The sequence below is a fragment of the Muntiacus reevesi genome, chromosome 12 (assembly GCF_963930625.1).
Source record: "Muntiacus reevesi chromosome 12, mMunRee1.1, whole genome shotgun sequence".
In the NCBI taxonomy this organism is placed as follows: Eukaryota; Metazoa; Chordata; class Mammalia; order Artiodactyla; family Cervidae; genus Muntiacus; species Muntiacus reevesi.
In genome coordinates, this window is record NC_089260.1 from 57,810,194 (window position 1) to 57,827,494 (window position 17,301).

The 17,301-nt window shown below is 41.2% G+C and overlaps 1 protein-coding gene across 2 annotated transcripts in view; it reads right to left on the reverse strand.

Moving 5' to 3' along the window:
• The window catches only part of SNTG1 (syntrophin gamma 1), a 135,566-nt gene that overhangs the window by 46,921 nt on the left and 71,344 nt on the right, over positions 1–17,301 (reverse strand). For both annotated transcript variants that reach the window (XM_065903334.1, XM_065903333.1), the window contains exon 11: positions 13,751–13,789. In XM_065903334.1, the coding sequence (XP_065759406.1) occupies positions 13,751–13,789 (39 nt within the window). The remainder of the gene's footprint in view (positions 1–13,750; positions 13,790–17,301) is intronic.

Here is a 17,301-nt window from a genome sequence, read left to right on the forward strand (position 1 = left end):
TAATTTTAGTTATGATCTTGAAGTACAGTGAGGTATCAGAATGTTTCTTATCAGGTAAGAGCAACCATGTACTCCCAGCAACCACCAGTGTGCTGGGAGCAGGGGCAATGGGGCCACTCGGAGGCTAGGCTCCTATTCTACCTGCTGGATGCATTTTGATACCCTGACCCTGGCAGGTGGTGGAGCTGCAGGACTTGGCCCTGGATGACCATGAGGAAAGGGTTTGCCTGCCTGTTCGGAATGCCTATCCTGGACTGTTAGTGAGAAGTTAATCTTATATCATGTTTAAGACATTACACTGTTGGTATTCTCTGTTATGGCAGCTTAGCCTGATATAATGATTAGAGAAATGAATATTGTAATAATTAATTGTTTTAAGCATTGGTATAAGCATTATTATCATTCTTTAAAGCTGCTTTTAAATATGATCTAATTATATGATGGTCTATCTCAGGACTATGGTTTTTCCAGTAGTCATGTATGGATGTAAGAGTTGGACCATAAATAATGCTGAGTGCTGAAGAATGGATGCTTTCTAACTGTGCTGTTGGAGAAGACTCTTGAGAGTCCCTTGGACTGCAAGGAGATCAAACCAGTCAGTCCTAGCAGAAATCAGCCCTGAAAATTCATTGGAAGGACTGATGTTGAAGGTGAAGCTCCAATCCTCTGGCCACCTGATGCAAAGAACCAATTCATTGGAATAGACTCTGATGCTGGGAAAGATTGCAGGCAGGAGGAGAAGCAGGAGACAGAGGATGAGATGGTCAGTAGGCATCACCTACTCAATGGACATAAATTTGAGCAAACTCTGGGAGATAGTAAAGAACAAGGAAACCTGGCGTGCTGCAATCCATGGGGTTGCAAAGAGTAGGACATGACAGCAATTGAACAAAAACAACCATCTTAGGAACCATGAATAGTTCTCTCGTCAAAACTCACTGTCTTACTTATATAAACAGATGATGAGTTTACACTAGTCCTTCCTTTCTAAGTTATTATAAATCCTTGTCGGCGGCCTAATCCTGCCAGATACTTTGCAGGATGTGGGAAATGAGGTCACTTCCTGCAGCTCATACTAACAGCCTCCAGATTACCAGTGGGTCCTGAGCTATGTTATCAAGCACAAGTCTTAAGAGAATTCCTTAGAATCATTTAAAATTTCTGAAGAACTAAAGAAAATGGAAAGTTTTAAAAAAGCTAACGTTACCATGATAACTGATGGCCCACAGTTCTGCATCATTCCCTTCTCCTATGGATGTGAGGGAACCTAAGAATAATGTAGATGCCACCCCCTTAATTATAAAAGGTTATACGGTGGTGGAAAAGAGTTACTGCATATGTAACTAAAGCCTCTAATCAGAGCTGAATCAGGTAAGCCATTAAGGAGCCCTGGAAAGAGCAGGATGATGCCCTTGGCCTTGAAGACACCAATGTGCAGGAGAGAACCCTGTTCTCAAATTCATGTCCACTGAGTTGGTGATATCATCCAACCATCTCACCCTCTGGATGAGAGGAATGACGGACAGCTCCTAGAAGCCAAGGATCTCAGCCCCACAGTCTGAACGGGACCCTTGAAGAGAACTCCAAGCCTCCTGTGAGATGATAACAAAGGTCAGAACCATGATTGCAGTCTTGTGAGACCCTGGGAGGAGGATCCGAGCTTGGACTCTTGACCAGCACAAACTGGGAGATAATAAGTGTGTGCTGTGTGATGCGGCTGCATGCACAGTCACATGTTGTACAGTGGAAAATGAACAGGATTTTTTACTGGAATAGAGTTCTGCTTTAATAAACAGCCAAGGGGTGGGAGCAGCTTGGATTTGAGATGCAGTTGGAGGAGACTGGAAGAGTATGGGGCAGTGGGGAGGAAAGTGAGTCTAGATCACAGAAGACTTAATCTCACCATTGGCAGAAACCTGAACAGGGGGCAGTTGCCTGCCAGGGAGAGATCAAACAAGTCAGGAGCATGTTATTGGAAACTAGAAGACAGGGACCCTTGCTGGTCATGGCAGGAAGCTTGACGTCACTGTTTCCTGCAGGACTGTGGAAAGCAGAAATGGTCAGTAATCGTGTCTACCTGGTTACAACTCTATGCTGAAGGTGCTGCCTGGTTTCTTCTTTATTGGATCATAAAATGTGAGAGGAAGGGAGGAAGGGAGGAACTTGGTGACAAACTATTAGATTCAAACAAACAGGGTTTGGTGATTCTTTTGTGTATGTGTCCATAAGTTTTCTTTTTTTTTTTTTAATTGGAGGTGAATTGCTTTATAAACTTGTGTTGGGCTTGATGACTCTGAATATTTGCAGCTTCTCCAGATGCCAAAATATGCTGAAAGTTGGGTGGCTCTTGAAATCCTAGCATAGAGGCAATCCTAGGTGTGTGATTATAAAAGCTTTTCCCCAAATCTTAGAAGGATCAAAACTTCTCACAGAGGGTCTTCTGAAGGGATTAAGAACTTGACTCAGAGATTGCCTCAGCTAAACTGGAGGGTCTCTAGATATCTGAAGGTGTTTGTTTTCCCCAGGCCTCTCAGCAGGAGGCTGAGAGAGAGAGACCAGCTCAGAAAGATCTGTGAACTTAGCTTTTGTCCCACAGAGTGAAGGAATGCATTTGAAATCTATGAGAGTCCTAGAAACTGGTAAGAAAAATGTTTGAGCAGCAACTGGGACAGAGCGAATACAGAATCAAAGGAGGCTTTGAGAATCCCTAAATGCTACTGGCAGGGAAAGTCCATGAAACTGCTCAGGGACAGACACTACTACCTTTCATGATGAAGGAGAGACCGACCTTTGTTCAGAGGTCAGGAGCCCAGGGCTGTAGTGGAGAGCTAGGGAGCCTGGCCATGCACTCCATGCTAGGAAGCAAGGTACAGTGGCTTTCCTTTGTGTCATTCTTCCTTATGAAACATTGTATACTCCACTCTCTCATCTCTCAAGAGAACCTCAAGTGAGCCACATACAGTTTTAACTATTGATCTGGTTTCTCTCAACTGTTGTTTAGTTGCTAAGTCATGCCCGACTCTTTCGCAACTCCATGGACTGTAGCCCACCAGGCTCCTCTGTCCACGGGATTCTCCAGGCAAGAATACTAGAGTGGGTTGCCATGCCATCTTTCAGGGGATCTTTCCAACCCAGGGATGAAACCCACGTCTCCTGCATTGGCAGGCAGGATCTTTACCACTGAGTCACCTGGGAAGTTTTCTCCCTCTAGTGACTATAATTCTCCCCTCTGTAATGCTCAGTGCAGGAGCATTCCTGTAACTATTGTCTGAGAAAGATCAGAGCTCTCTGCTGTCCCAGGACAAACATTACAGGGGGACACAGCCAGGGAGCTGAGCAAGGCTCCCCACTTGAAGGTAAGCTGAAAACACATGAAGATGCTCAGTTCACAAGGCTGTTATTTAATCTACCTCCCATCCCCTGCTTAGCAACACCCCTCAAATCACTCCTTATTAACAAGCAATTAACATGTTCACTGCAGCTGTGCATGGACTTCTCTCGAATCTAATTAACCATCTTTCTACTACCAAAATGGAGAAGGAAATGGCAACCCACTCCAGTACTTCTGCCTGGAAAATTCCATGGACTGAGGAGCCTGGTGGGCTATAGTCCATGGGGTCACAAAGAGTCAGACATGACTGAGCAACTTTACTTTCACTTTCACTACTACCAAAAAACAACATTTCTATCAGCAGCTCATCCTTGCTACAAAATGTGATGAACCACGAAAGGTCTAAGATTTTGCAGACCTTTTGATGGCATCACTGATTCAATGGACATGAGTTTGAGCAAGCTTCAGGAGTTGGTGATGGACAGGGAACCCTGGTGTGCTACAGTTGATGGGGTCACAAAGAGTCAGACACGACTGAGCAACTGAACTGAACTGAGTTACCGTCTCACAGGTTTACGGATGCCAGTGGAAGACGTTGTATTCTTGGGTCAGAGACAGAGGACTTCATATTCACAGCACAGCCAACACCATGAGTATCAGCATTTTGTGACTGAGGTATTTGCAGACAGCAGGCTGTGTCTGCAAAGGGTCCCTGAGTTTAGGGAACCCAGATCTTTTATAAAAGGCAATAGGTACTTTTACTGACAAACCTACACAGCTTATTACAAAGCAGAGACATTACTTTGCCAACAAAAATCTGTACAGCCAAGGTCATGGTTTTTCCAGTAGTCATGTATGGATGTGAGAGCTGGACGATAAAAAAGGCCTAGAGTTGAAGAATGATGCTTTTGAACTGTGATGCTAGAGAAGACTTTTGAGAGTCCCTTGGACTGCAAGGAGATCAAACCAGTCAATCCTAAAGGAAATCAGTCCTGAATCCTCATTGGAAGGACTGATGCTGAAGCTGAAACTCCAATACTTTGGCCACCTGATGCAAAAAAGTGACCCATTGGAAAAGACCCTGATGCTGGGAAAGATTGAAGGCAGGAGGAGAAGGGGATGACAGAGGATGAGATGGTCGGATGGCATCACCAACTCTATGGACATGAGTTTCAGCAAGTTCCGGGAGTTGGTAATGGACAGGGAAGTCTGGCGTGCTGTAGTCCATGGGGTCGCAAAGAGTTGGACACGACTGAGTGACTGAATTGAACTGAACTGAACTGGACTTCAAGGAGAGCAAAGCAATCAATCCTAAATGAAATCAACCCTGAATATTCATTGGAAGGATTGACGCTGAAGCTCCAAACATTTGGCCACCTGGTGTGAAGAGCTGATTCACTGGAAAAGACTCTGTTGCTGGGAAAGATAGAAGGCAGGGGGAGGATGAGTTTGAGCAACCTCCAGGAGATAGTGAAGGATAGGGAACTGGCACGCTGCAGTTCATGGGGTCACAAAGAGTCAGACACAACTTAGAGAATGAACAAAGGCATGCCTCCCCTGGGCTCTGCCTGGAGATATTGTCTCTACCTTCCAAGACTTCCAAAGGGAGAGTAAGAAATTCTCCCCTTGGTTCTGAAGAGAAACACTGTCCCAATTTGCTAAGTCTGCTTTCTATGTAAACACCCTTGAAAAAACAGTCTGAAACAAAATGCGTGCTCACAAGACAACGTGCAGAGATGCAACAGGTCCAAAGAGAAACACCTCCCATTATACAGCTCCTGCCCTCTTTCCCTGGAAATGGAGGGTCCATTTCTGAGACTCTTCAGAGGAAACATGACATGGGCTGCAGCCCTTCTGTTGAAGCTGTGTCTCCTCCTGGTGTCACTGGGTCCCACTGATGCCTGACACAATGGTTACTTGTCATTTGAAGGTCACATCTTCCTCACCTTCATTAGTATGAAACGATGCCTTCCCTGCTACTTGTCCAGCCACACACGGTTCCTATTATCCTGGAAATCATCCTACTTTGATCCCTATAGGTGCAAAGTCCAGCACACGTGCCACAGGCTGCCTGATTTTCTCCTCTCCTCTCAGACGACCGCCTACCTGACTCACTCACATCAGGACCTTGTTTCTCATACTTGATTGTTCAAACCTGACCTCATGCTTTGTGTTTATGTTTTATCCCCTTTCTCACCGACGACTCTTCCCTCCCAGCTCTGGGCTCTCAGTCCTGCAGGCCTCTGTGACTCAGGGGGGCTCGGGCTCCTCCCACCTGGGGCCTCGGCTCAGCAGGGAGCTGCCACCCACCTCCTTGGGGGCTTGCGAGTGAACATGCAGCATCACCTCTGTTTGCCATAAAACCATGACTTCTTGAATATGACAGCCGTCTTCATATTTTTAGCTTTGGGTTTGTATATAGTTTACTGTTTTTATAATATTAGGCCGTGAGTTATTTATATTTTGCTCTTTTACTTATTATTTCATGATAGATAGAGCACACCAAATACATTTTTTCTTAAGCTAATAAAAGCTAATAAAACATAGGACGTGATATTTATCATTTTATAACATAGTCCTCCATTTCCCAAGCCTACACCTATCTTTTGCAGCTAGCATGTAACTATACATATAAACATAATTTAAAGGACAGTTTTGTGTTTTAAGCTGTTTTGTTATTCATTTAAGGGCATAGCCTATCCTGTGAAAATTAATGACTGGTGAAGAAAACTGCAGTCTTCCTAAATAGTGCAGTATTTCTTTTTGAAGTGAATTTGTTTTTAAAGTATTTTTTAAAAATGTATTTATTTATTTGGTTGTGCTAGATCTTTGTCTCTATGTGGGCGTTTCTCTAGTTGTGGCGAACAAGGGCTACTCTCTAGTTGTGGTACGCGGGCTTCTCATTGCAAGGGCTTCTCTTCTTGAGGAGCTTGGGCTGTAGAGTGCGGGTGCAGTAGCTGTGGTGCATGGGCTTATTTGCTCCACAGCATGTGGAACCTTCCCAAACCAGGGATGAAATCCGTGTCTTCTGCACTGGCAGGCAGATTGTTATCCACTGTGCCGCCAAGGAAGTCCTTTAAAGTATTTCTTAATGACAGATCATTTGACAGATCAACCATATCATCTGGGTTATATTTTAAGGCTTTGAATAGCAGACAGGAGAGCTGGCTCAATGCCGACATCATCAAGACTGCGGTAAGGGACTTGGGGCAGGTTCTGCGGTGCACGCACCGTGGAGTTTAGAGGCAATCCATTAAACCCCAAATGGGATGAACGGTTCTCTTACGTGAACATTCTTGCTGTGCTCTTCTGTAGTGCTTAATCACTTATATCTTCTCTCACATATCAGAGGAAAAGAAATATACAGTTTGGTCAATTAAATCACACTTAAAGAAATGATAAAGGAAGCGAAATATAGCCACTGTCCCATCCACATGTGTTTAAAAGCATAAACTTTTTCACCAATAGGACTTGCCTTTACTTACCTTTTGCTAATCTGCCCATTTAACGTGTAATGCTCCCCTTGAGTAGTGAGGGATAGGGAGGCCTGGCATGCTACAACCCATGGGGTCATAAAGAGTTGGACACCACTTAAGAGACTGAACAGCAACAACAACATCAAATTAACAACGAGTGACTCTGAATTTCAGAGCCAGAAGGTTTACTTATGAAACCTCTGCCACTATCTTTTCACAATGATTTATAAGCTAATAGCTCTTACAAGAGTTAGTTTATATGGGAATATTACTTTTTACAAAGTCTTAAATTCCAGCATATTTTATTGCCAAATATTATAAAATGAACTAAACAACAACATTCATTATCACCAGATCATGTGACTCTATGATTCGCCATCAATATTTATAAAGATTGAGTACATGAAGAATATATAAAGAATGAAAAGAAATTTGCCTTGAAAAAGCCCTCGGCTTTGAAATCCAACATAAAACAAAGACCAATTGTCAGTCCCATTAATAGAATATTTTGTTTAAAAAGGACGCAGACACATATGCAAACATCTTCGATACAGCAGATACAAATGAATGAAACAAATATGCATCATCTTATTAGATTACAAATTTTGAGCTAGGTGGTTTTAAGTGATGGAACCAAGACTAGACAACCAAGAGATTGGAGCAGATGGCGAGGGAATGTAAGGCCTTAATTTGAGGCTGCCCGATTGCTAGGAAGCAGGGGTTGGGGCTGGATCAGTTCAAATACCACAACGATCACTATTCCTACCAAGATTCTGTTTTTCTTGAATAAATGCTCACTGGGTTCAGCATATGCTTGGTGAATTTCCATAGCTCTGAACAATTTGATTCAGACCATTTTGCCAGTTCTTTGTTACTTTTATGGAGAAATAAGTGTTTGGAGGCCCTAACTCCTCTCTCTTCCCTAATGTCACTTCAAAACTCAATTTTTAATGTGTCTTTTAGTTTCTCAGCACTCTCAACACAACTAGAGACTACAAGCCACTTTTCCCTCTGTTGTTTCCAGAATTCTATGTATTCGTCTAAAATAATGTTTCCAAAGTTTTATAGCTAGTCAAAAATGAATAACAGTTCTAAGATAAACTTATTGAGGTAATAATTTATTGTAAATGAGTATGTGCTGTTTGCAAGTTGTGCTAAGTTGCTTTAGTCGTGACTCATTCTTTAAGACCCTATGAATTGTAGCCCGCCAGGCTCCTCTGTCCATGGGATTCTCCAGGCAAGAATACTGGAGTGGGTTGCCATGCCATCTTTCAGGGGATCTTTCCAACCCAGGGATCGAACCTGTGTATCTTACCTCTCCTGCATTGGCAGGTGGGTTCTTTACCATTATTACCACCTGGGGAGTATAATTTTTATGTATTCAGACTATTATGATTTAATAACTCTATTTTGCACAGTGCCTGATGTAAAGGTAGTTCAGTATTAATATTTTCATGATGAATTAATTCTCAATAACCCTTCTTCTTAGAAATTATAGAAAATATTAATTGCAAAGTGCCATTTTATGGGAGTAATGTGATGTATTTCAGGATGGAGGAGTTTTGGTTAATAAAGATTAAACATTAGAAATGCAACAAGTCATGACTCAGAGGGTTATGTGCACAAAGCGCTGCATGTAGGTCTGATTGTCTACATGACCTGTAACTGAGTGAACCAGCATAACACAGTTTCATACCCAACTGAATATCCCAGTGTAATCTATCAGCAGGACCCCCATTATCACTGTTATCACCATTATCATATGCACTGTGTACCCCTGTGTAGTCTAGCAGCAGGACCCCCATTACCACTGTTATCACCATTATCTCATGCACTGTGTATCTCTGTGTAATCTGGCAGCAGGACCCCCATAATCACATGCTTTTCAGGAAAACTTATCATTTACAGCTGAATCTCACTCTCCACTTCACAAATGAACCTGATCTGAATTGTACTAATGGCTATGCTTCAGACACAAAGAGGAAATGAGAAAGTTGTTCTGAACAAAAGTGAACTGGGAGAGACTGTACTGACTTTACTGTAATTTCAAGTCTAGACAATAATTAAGATGAAGTCAAACCCCAATGGCCTTGGTATAATATTATTTCTAACTTATCTGGCTCCCAGACATTTTAATAATAAAAATGGCTTTAGCTTTATTGAGGTATAATGACATGAAGAAAGTACACATATTTAAAGGGTAAAATTTGATAAGTTTTGACATACTTGTGAATCCACAAAACCATTACTACAGTCAACATAATGAACTTATCACCTCCCAAAGCCCCTTCCTGTTCCTTTATAACCGCCCCCCCCCCCCCCCCCGACCTGGGAGACCAGTCCATCCTAAAGGAAATCAGTCCTGAACATTCATTGGAAGAACTGATGCTGAAGCTGAAACTCCAATACTTTGGCCACCTGATGCAAAAAACTGACTCATTGGAAAAGACCCTGAAGCTGGCAAAGATTGAGGGCAGAGGAGAAGGGGATGACAGAGGATGAGATGGTTGGATGGCATCACCGACTCAATGGACAAGAGTTTGAGTAAACTCCAGGAGTTGGTGATGGACAGGGAGGCCTGGCGTGCTGCAGTTCATGGGGTCCCAAAGAGTCAGACATGACTGAGTGACTGAACTGAACTGAACTGGCCTGGGAGGGGCTAGAGGAGAGTAATAACAGTGTGAAAACACAATGAAAGAAGTCAATTGCTCAAATGTAAAAATAATAACATAAAGTTATTAGAAATCAGCAATGGATTGCTTTTCTCCTTTTATTAATCTTGAATGGATAAACTCTAAGTACAACACAAATCCTATAAGCCACTAACAAAGCTTGCTGATTTTGGCGACATAAAATACAATGGTTAAATTCCCTTCATCTATTGAGTACACAGTGCTTACAAATAAATAAGAAAACAATAAGAAGAAAATAGGAACATGTTCAAAAGGGTAGAGAAAGGCGAGCGAAAGGATATACCAGTGTCATTTCAAGTTGCTCAACCTCATGCATAATACGAGAAATGCATCCTGAAAATGGCGAGCACACACATTTCTCCAGGTATCTAAGTGGACAGAGATGATTCCAGTCCACAAAATGCAAAATAGAATGTAGGAAGAACAAGGACAGACCTAATACACATCTGTCTTCAAAACAGAAATGGAATGTCCTGGTGCAGGAACTGAAGAGGGGAAGAAAGTGAGAGAGGTCACAGGGGAAGGACTCCAGGCTGGGGTCGGGGAAGTCAGGAGCTTATGCAGGAGGATGGGGAGGAAACCCTCCCCGTGGGAAGGAGGCTGGGCTGTTACTCTTGCTCCCAGATGTAGGCACTCAACCAGATTCTCAGGCATCTTCTTGTATATAACATATGTCAGTTTCATCCTTTATTACACCCTTTATTAAAAGTAGAGGTTTACATAGTCCCTCTTTTTTACTCCCCACTGGTACCTCATATGCTTTCTTGGAGAATCTTCCAGACTAGCACCAGGAGAGCCAGCTCACCCCACTGGTGGGACGTTCAAATTCTGGATCTGGTCTTCTTCATCATGATCCAGGGATAGCGTGATTCTCTAATCTCAAGTCTTATAGAAACTCGTAGCCATCAAATCTCTTCACAAGTTCGTCGTCTCCAGTCTTTCTGCAGAATTTTTCTTTTTGGAACCTCTCATTCTAAACTTCAACTCTTACATCAATTTTCATATTTTCAGCCCTTTCTGTATAGGCTGCATTCTGATGGTACTCTCAGATATACTACTTCCAGTTACATGTTTTATCATTATTTTTATCTGTTCTATTATTCAGTTGGCTAGTTGATTATACACTTAAACATATTCATGCTTTATTCATTTTTGAACTTCTGTCAAGTTGTTTTGCAAATCCACAATTTTTGATACCACTTCCTGTTCTTGTCTTACATTTTGTACCACCTTATTTTTAAAAAAATAGATAATTTAAAATAGTCATGGATTGTTCCTTAATCTTCACAGTGTGTTTTTCCTTATGATGGTTTATTTGCTCAAATGGCTTATATTTCTGATACAAATATTCTTCTCTGAGATGATCTTATTGAGATTCCGCTGTGTTCTGGAGCATGGGGGTGTCTCTGGAGACTCAGTCCACAGCACTGGCCTCTGCTGGATGCAGTGACTTTCTCCAGTTCCAACCCCTTTGCATTTTGTTTTTACTTTCTCTGGTTGGGGTACCAGTACCACAGTGGCTGCACAAAGTCAAAACTAAACCCCACAGGAGGCAGAGGACTTCTGTTCTAATGTATTCCAGCTGAGGTATTTTTGGTTTTGTTTAAGACCCAGAGTATCATGGCTATGAGGGGACTTGAATACTGTAACATTATGTCTGAGTTACTTAATAAAAAGCATATATATATATATATATATATATATATATATATATATATATATAAACATATATACTTAAATCGAATCTGAGCGTCAGAGAATGCTACCTGAAAATTAAGTTTGAAGAAATTTGAGATGAAAGCAACTAGTCCAAGGTAAGAGTTTGAGTGCTAAATCTTGATGAGAAATGAGATTACATATAATTTTCAATTTTTGTTCCTTGAAGTGGCTCAGATTTTAGGCAGAAGATGTACCCTGATCTCCTAATGCACTGCTATTACACTACACGTGGGTGAGTTCTTCCTATTACGTATATATATGAAGGTTGAACTATAAAGTAATCCTATATCCCAAAAGACTTCATTTACAAGGTGGGAAGTAGTGAGGGAAAAATCTATTAGTTTTTAGTTGTTAAAGTGTCTAGAATTCATTGTGATTTCAAATTGTGAGATGCTAAGATATTTGAAAGAGATTTCAAAATAAGAGATTTCAAATAAGAGATTTCATTATAATCATAATATTGAAAGGTTAGCAGATAAACAACCATGAATGCTAAGGATTATCTGTATTTATTATATGTGAGTTAGAATATTAAAGTTTTTGATTTCTTCTATATTCAAGGTTTTCCAGATTTTTACTGACTTTGCTCAGCATTATTCAAAACCTAGATAAAAGCAGAGGTGGTGAGGAACGAGACAGGTCCCTGAAGGGAATGTATAAGGGAGTGTCTCACATGGTTGTCATCATGGTAAATAAAGCATAGCTGTGGGCTATTCAGGGTTAGGAAACATTCCTAGTGATGAAATTAGACTAATCATTGATACTTCACCTACTGAGGGTTGAAGGGGCAAAAGAGGTGATAACGTAAATATTAGAGTCACTTTTAAAGAAACACTCTTCATTTGTATTTTTGGCAAGAATTCCCCAAAAGAGCAGGTCTACATTTTTACACTTCTGACTATAAAACAACCCCATCTCTTCCTGGGCATTGCAAACTTCCCTTATAGCTGAGGCTTCCAGTTGAATGATTTATCCTTAAATGACTGGCTTTTCCCTCCTGTTCAGCCCTGTGAAGCTGTAAACTGTTTTCCCAGATGTGACCTGTGCATTCCAGCCTCGGAATCACCTGCAGGGGATGGAGTGATGCCCCAGTGTCCCAGGCATCACCCCAGAGCAAGTGAGCCAGATGCTCTGGTTTGAGCCTGGTCTCTGCCCGTGAACAAGCCCCATGTGCCCCTACTCGCTGTGGTTGTGGGAGGCACAGACACCCCTCCAACCCTGTACCTGCCAAGAGTGTCTCATGGCTCAGAGGCAGGGGGCCCGAGGAAGGGGAACTGGTTCCCCCAGCCTCAACCAAAGCAAGACAGGTCAAGGCTGTAGCCACAGCAGGCTCTGCAAAGCTGCCTACCACCTCATTCAGCCACATGGGCTCTGTGGGCAACCCGGACAAGGGGCACCCTGAACACTACAACAATACTACAACCTACCCCAGAACGTTAAGTTCTCTGTTGCAGGGAACACACACATCTGATACACTGATGCAAACAACGGCATATATTGAGAAATTTACCTTTGTTCTCCCATCCAAGTACTAACCAGGCCCGACCCTGCTTAGCTTCCGAGATCAGACGAGATCGGGCGCGTTCAGGGTGGTATGGCCGTAGACTACCTTTGTTCTCGTTTAACTTTATAAACACACACGAGATGGCTGCCCTTATGCAGATGCTACTGATGTGGGACCACAGGCTTAGATGAAAAGGAACTTGGTTTTAACAAACTGAAGGTTATTTTAAAAATTTACCATGGAAGCTAATTAGTGGTGGGTATGCCATTTAGGAATCGATATCGTTGATGTTTAGACTGTGGTCAGTGGCTGTGGGCTGGGGTTGCCGTGGGGAGTCAGGGTCTGCGTCCTGCCACCGAGCCCCGCCCCTGTCCACACACTGGAAGAGGCAGCTCAGTGAGTCCAGGCGTTGAGCCTTCACTTCCTTTCCTTATTCTATTAATAGCTAATGTTTATATTATGGTTGTGAAAGCAATAGAAGTTAAGTTTAGTGCAATAAAATTATAAGGGGAGTCAGTTATTCTTATGACCAATAATTTTATCCTATCTTCAATTATTACTCTAATAAGTCAACTAAATTCTTAGCTTGATTATTCAGACATTAGTCTCATTCCATGCATTAATTTAGACTCATTTTCAGTACTGTCAGCCAATTTTGAAATTTCCTTTAACTTTTAGATTAATTCTACATAGGTCTCTCATTACAACTACATGTAAACAGCTGTCCAAGTTCTTCAACATTGCATTCAAAAAAATATATTTTGTTAAGATAGTTTTGACTTAATTCACTTAGATAAAAAACTTTTAGCTGTTTTCAATATGATTAGAAAAAACAGATATACTACATAATATGAAAGAAATCTAATAAATTCATATTTTCCTGAAATAGTAAATGCTACTAATTAATTAATTAATAATTGGTACCAATTATTTCCACATAAAACTAAAGGCAATCAAAATGATCATTTGTAACAGAGAAAATGAAAGAAATACACAATTTGGCTTTGCAAGTGTTTCTCCATCTTACCTGCTGGTTTACAGGAAAGTTTCTGTTGATTTTTTTAATCTGCAAAAATAAACAAAGAAAAGTGAGATCAGCAAAGACGATGTAATACAAGAACTCCAGGTTTATGGGACTCTCTTCTTAGTGAATAAACTAAGAGTAAACTATTTTGTTGACACACTAAAATCATTGCATATCAAGCACCAATTAGGAATGCTTTTCTTAAAATTCTGACAGTCAAAAATGTCCCATATTTCATATATAAACATCTCAGAGATATTTCAACTTAATCATATTCTCTTGATGAGAAATGAAAAGCCTCTGATCCCACACAATCTACCGAGAATGTACAGCATAACTTTTTGTAACTTCTTTCATTATACACTTTCACTTCATATTATATTTTATTTGTTTTAACACATAAGAGAACAGAGGGGGTGGAATATTCAGACATTAAAGGATACTGTATATTATCAAGATAGTTTCAGTCAGTTCAGTTTAAATAAAATAAACATTTAAGACCATATATTGAGTGAATTGGAGGAAGAAAAGGCAGCCCACTCCAGTATTCTTGCCTGGAGAATCCCATGGTCAAAGAAGCCTGGTGGGTGGGCTGCAGTCCATGGGGTCGCAAGAGTCGGACATGACTTAGTGACTACACCGCCACCACCACTGTTGAGTGAAATGTCATAAAAATTTAAAATAAGTCTGCTGAGTTTCCTCTGTAACAAGTCATGTAAACAAACTTTAAAGACCAAATGAAAAACGATTATCAGATTTAGACAAATGACCTTATAATACACGAAATCTTTGCTCAACAGAACTTCTACTAATTAAAACCTTCTTTTTCACTGGTTTTCTAGAGAAACTTAAATGATGCTCTCTGTATGCTATAATCTGACATCAGACTAAACACAGACTGTTTTCACTTAGAATATGTTCTGTTGAATTGCTTTGTTTTTACTTGTTTTAGTGTTAGTTTACCTTTGTCTTACTGATAAACATGAATTAAGAGGAGATACAAGGAGGCACAAACTCTGAGAAGTGAAATGGCCTGTGGATGAGAACAGACTCAGTGGTGGAGATATGTCATTTAAAATATGAAAAAAAAAAAAAAGCCAACAATTTGATAATATTTGTGTGATTCCTCAGGGTCATGTATAAGAAGCATATCTTTCTTGTTCTGCTCAGTCGTGTGTGACTCTTTGCGACCCCATGGGCTGTAGACTGCCAGGCTCCTCTGTCCACGGGATTCTCCAGGCAAGAATACTGGAGTGTGTTGCCATGTCCTCCTCCAGGGGATCTTCCCAAACCAGTGATTGAATCCAGATCTCTTGCATTGCAGGGCGATTCTTTACCATCTAAGCCACCAGGGAAGCCCAAGAAAACTAGAGTGGGTAGCTATCCCTTCTCCAGGGTATCTTCCCAATCCAGGAATCAAACTGGGGTCTCCTGCATTGCGGTGGATTCTCTACCAGCTGAGCTACCAGGGAAGCACATTGCTCTAATTGTTTCAAAGTATTTTCTGCTCTGATGAGGAGTCAACCAAGGAAAGTCTCTAGAAGTAAAGATGCTTTCAGCCAAAGTCAGGATGGTTTGAAGATGGAGACGAAAGAGCAGATCCCTAAATGCATTTTATCAATCAAAAACCCACATTGAACACTATGTGGAACAATGCTTGTTACCAGTTTTTAAGAGTTTTCAGAAAATTCCACCAATGTATTTTTTAATTGGAGGATAATTGCATGACAATGTGTTGGTTTCTGCTGTACACCACTGTGAATCCACCATATGCATTCATATAGGACCTCCCTGCCCCAGCTCCCGTCCCAGCCCACCAGGTCATCACCGAGTCCTGAGTTGAGCTCCCTATGCTGTACAGTAGCTTCCCACTAGCTCCCTATTTTACACGTCTACTAACATTTTATGTCGACCGTTTTCTCTGAGTGCATACTATATAGTATTGTATTTTTAAATTCCTCCAACATATGATTTTAGTTCTATGAATGACATAAAATGTATGACTGAAGTTAAATCAATGATACTTCTTTGCATAGTATTTACTTAAAACAGCATTCAGCAAATATTGTTTTTCAAAATCAAGTCTACGCCATCAAATGTACTTAAAATCTTGTCCTCCAGATTTATTTAAAGGAGGTGTACTTACACTTTCCTTCTAAAAGTGACTTAGTAACTTCAAGGTATTTGAATATGAAATGCATATAAATCAGTAGTCATCCTAAATTTTAAGCTAGACAAATAAAACAAAATACATTTTAAACAAAATACATTTCATTAAAAAATAAAATTCACAATAACTATCCTAATATGAAATCATGAACTTCCCTGGTGGCTCAGTGGTGAAGAATCTGCCTGCCAATGCAGGAGACCGGGGTTCTACTCTCTAGGTCAGGAAGATCCCCTGGAGGAGGAAATGGCAGCCCACTCCAGTATTCTTGCCTGGGAAATCCCAAGGACAGAAGAGTCTGGCAGGCTACAATCCATGGAGTCACAGAGTCAGACACAACTGAGCCACTAAATAATGACACATATGAAATCTACAGATTCATTTCTGAATGTCAAATTTCTTCTAAATTAAAATATTATACTGTGGTACTATTCTAGGGTGACTGTTTTTAGGCCTTTAAGGGCCTGTGGAGAATAAATGGTCGAATGCACCCAGAGGTGTTTAATTTCAGGAGCTATTTCAATGTATCACAGAGTTACAATCATTGAAACAGGTTTTACACTGCAAAACTAAATGTGACAACGAATTTTGATAGAAAATTAAAAACTGAATATAAAATGCATATTACTGAGTTAACGATAAAGATTGTATTAAATCTGAAAAGAGAACAACACTTTAAAAAGTGGTTAATTACTTGAAAAACAATCCCTCATCTGCCAACTCCCCAAACAGCCCATATTTAGCCTCTGGATTTAGGGCAAGTTGGGGTGGCCTGAGGCACGCCTACCTTCCTATTGCTAGCAATGGAAGTAGAAAGATAAACCTAGCAGCAGCACTTTTTGTGAAGACTTCTGAGAGCCCCCTGTACAAGTGTGACTGACATTTCGGATGTGAGAGGCCCAGAGGGGGGAGCAGGCCCTCTGCAGTCACTAATGGGCTCAGGGGGGCGTCCACTAGATTCTCAGATGGGACCAGGTGGATCGAGGGAGAAGCAGAGCTTCTGCTTTCTTCTGCTATAACCTGGGCAGCACATGTGATGGGTAGGGCTTCAAACGCAACACAGATCTCTACCTCAGCATGTGTGCTGAAGTCTGGATCTGAAAACCCATGAACACAGACAAGGGTTTTGTAAATTTGTGCTGAGGGAGAAGCTGGGAGAAGTCATTATCCCTGCATAGACGTGCCCTCAGGCCTGGTTGTGGGGGGTGCATCTTTGGGGCAGAAGGAATAGAAACAAAGAGAAACTCATGGAAACTCCAACCCAGCCTGCACTGGGCTGGATTAAGACATCAATCATAGTTTACAAGACCAAAGAATGTTCATATTCTTAGATTCTTCTCCTAGACGTCTATGGTGGTTTGGTGGTTTCGTTGCTTAGTCATACCCA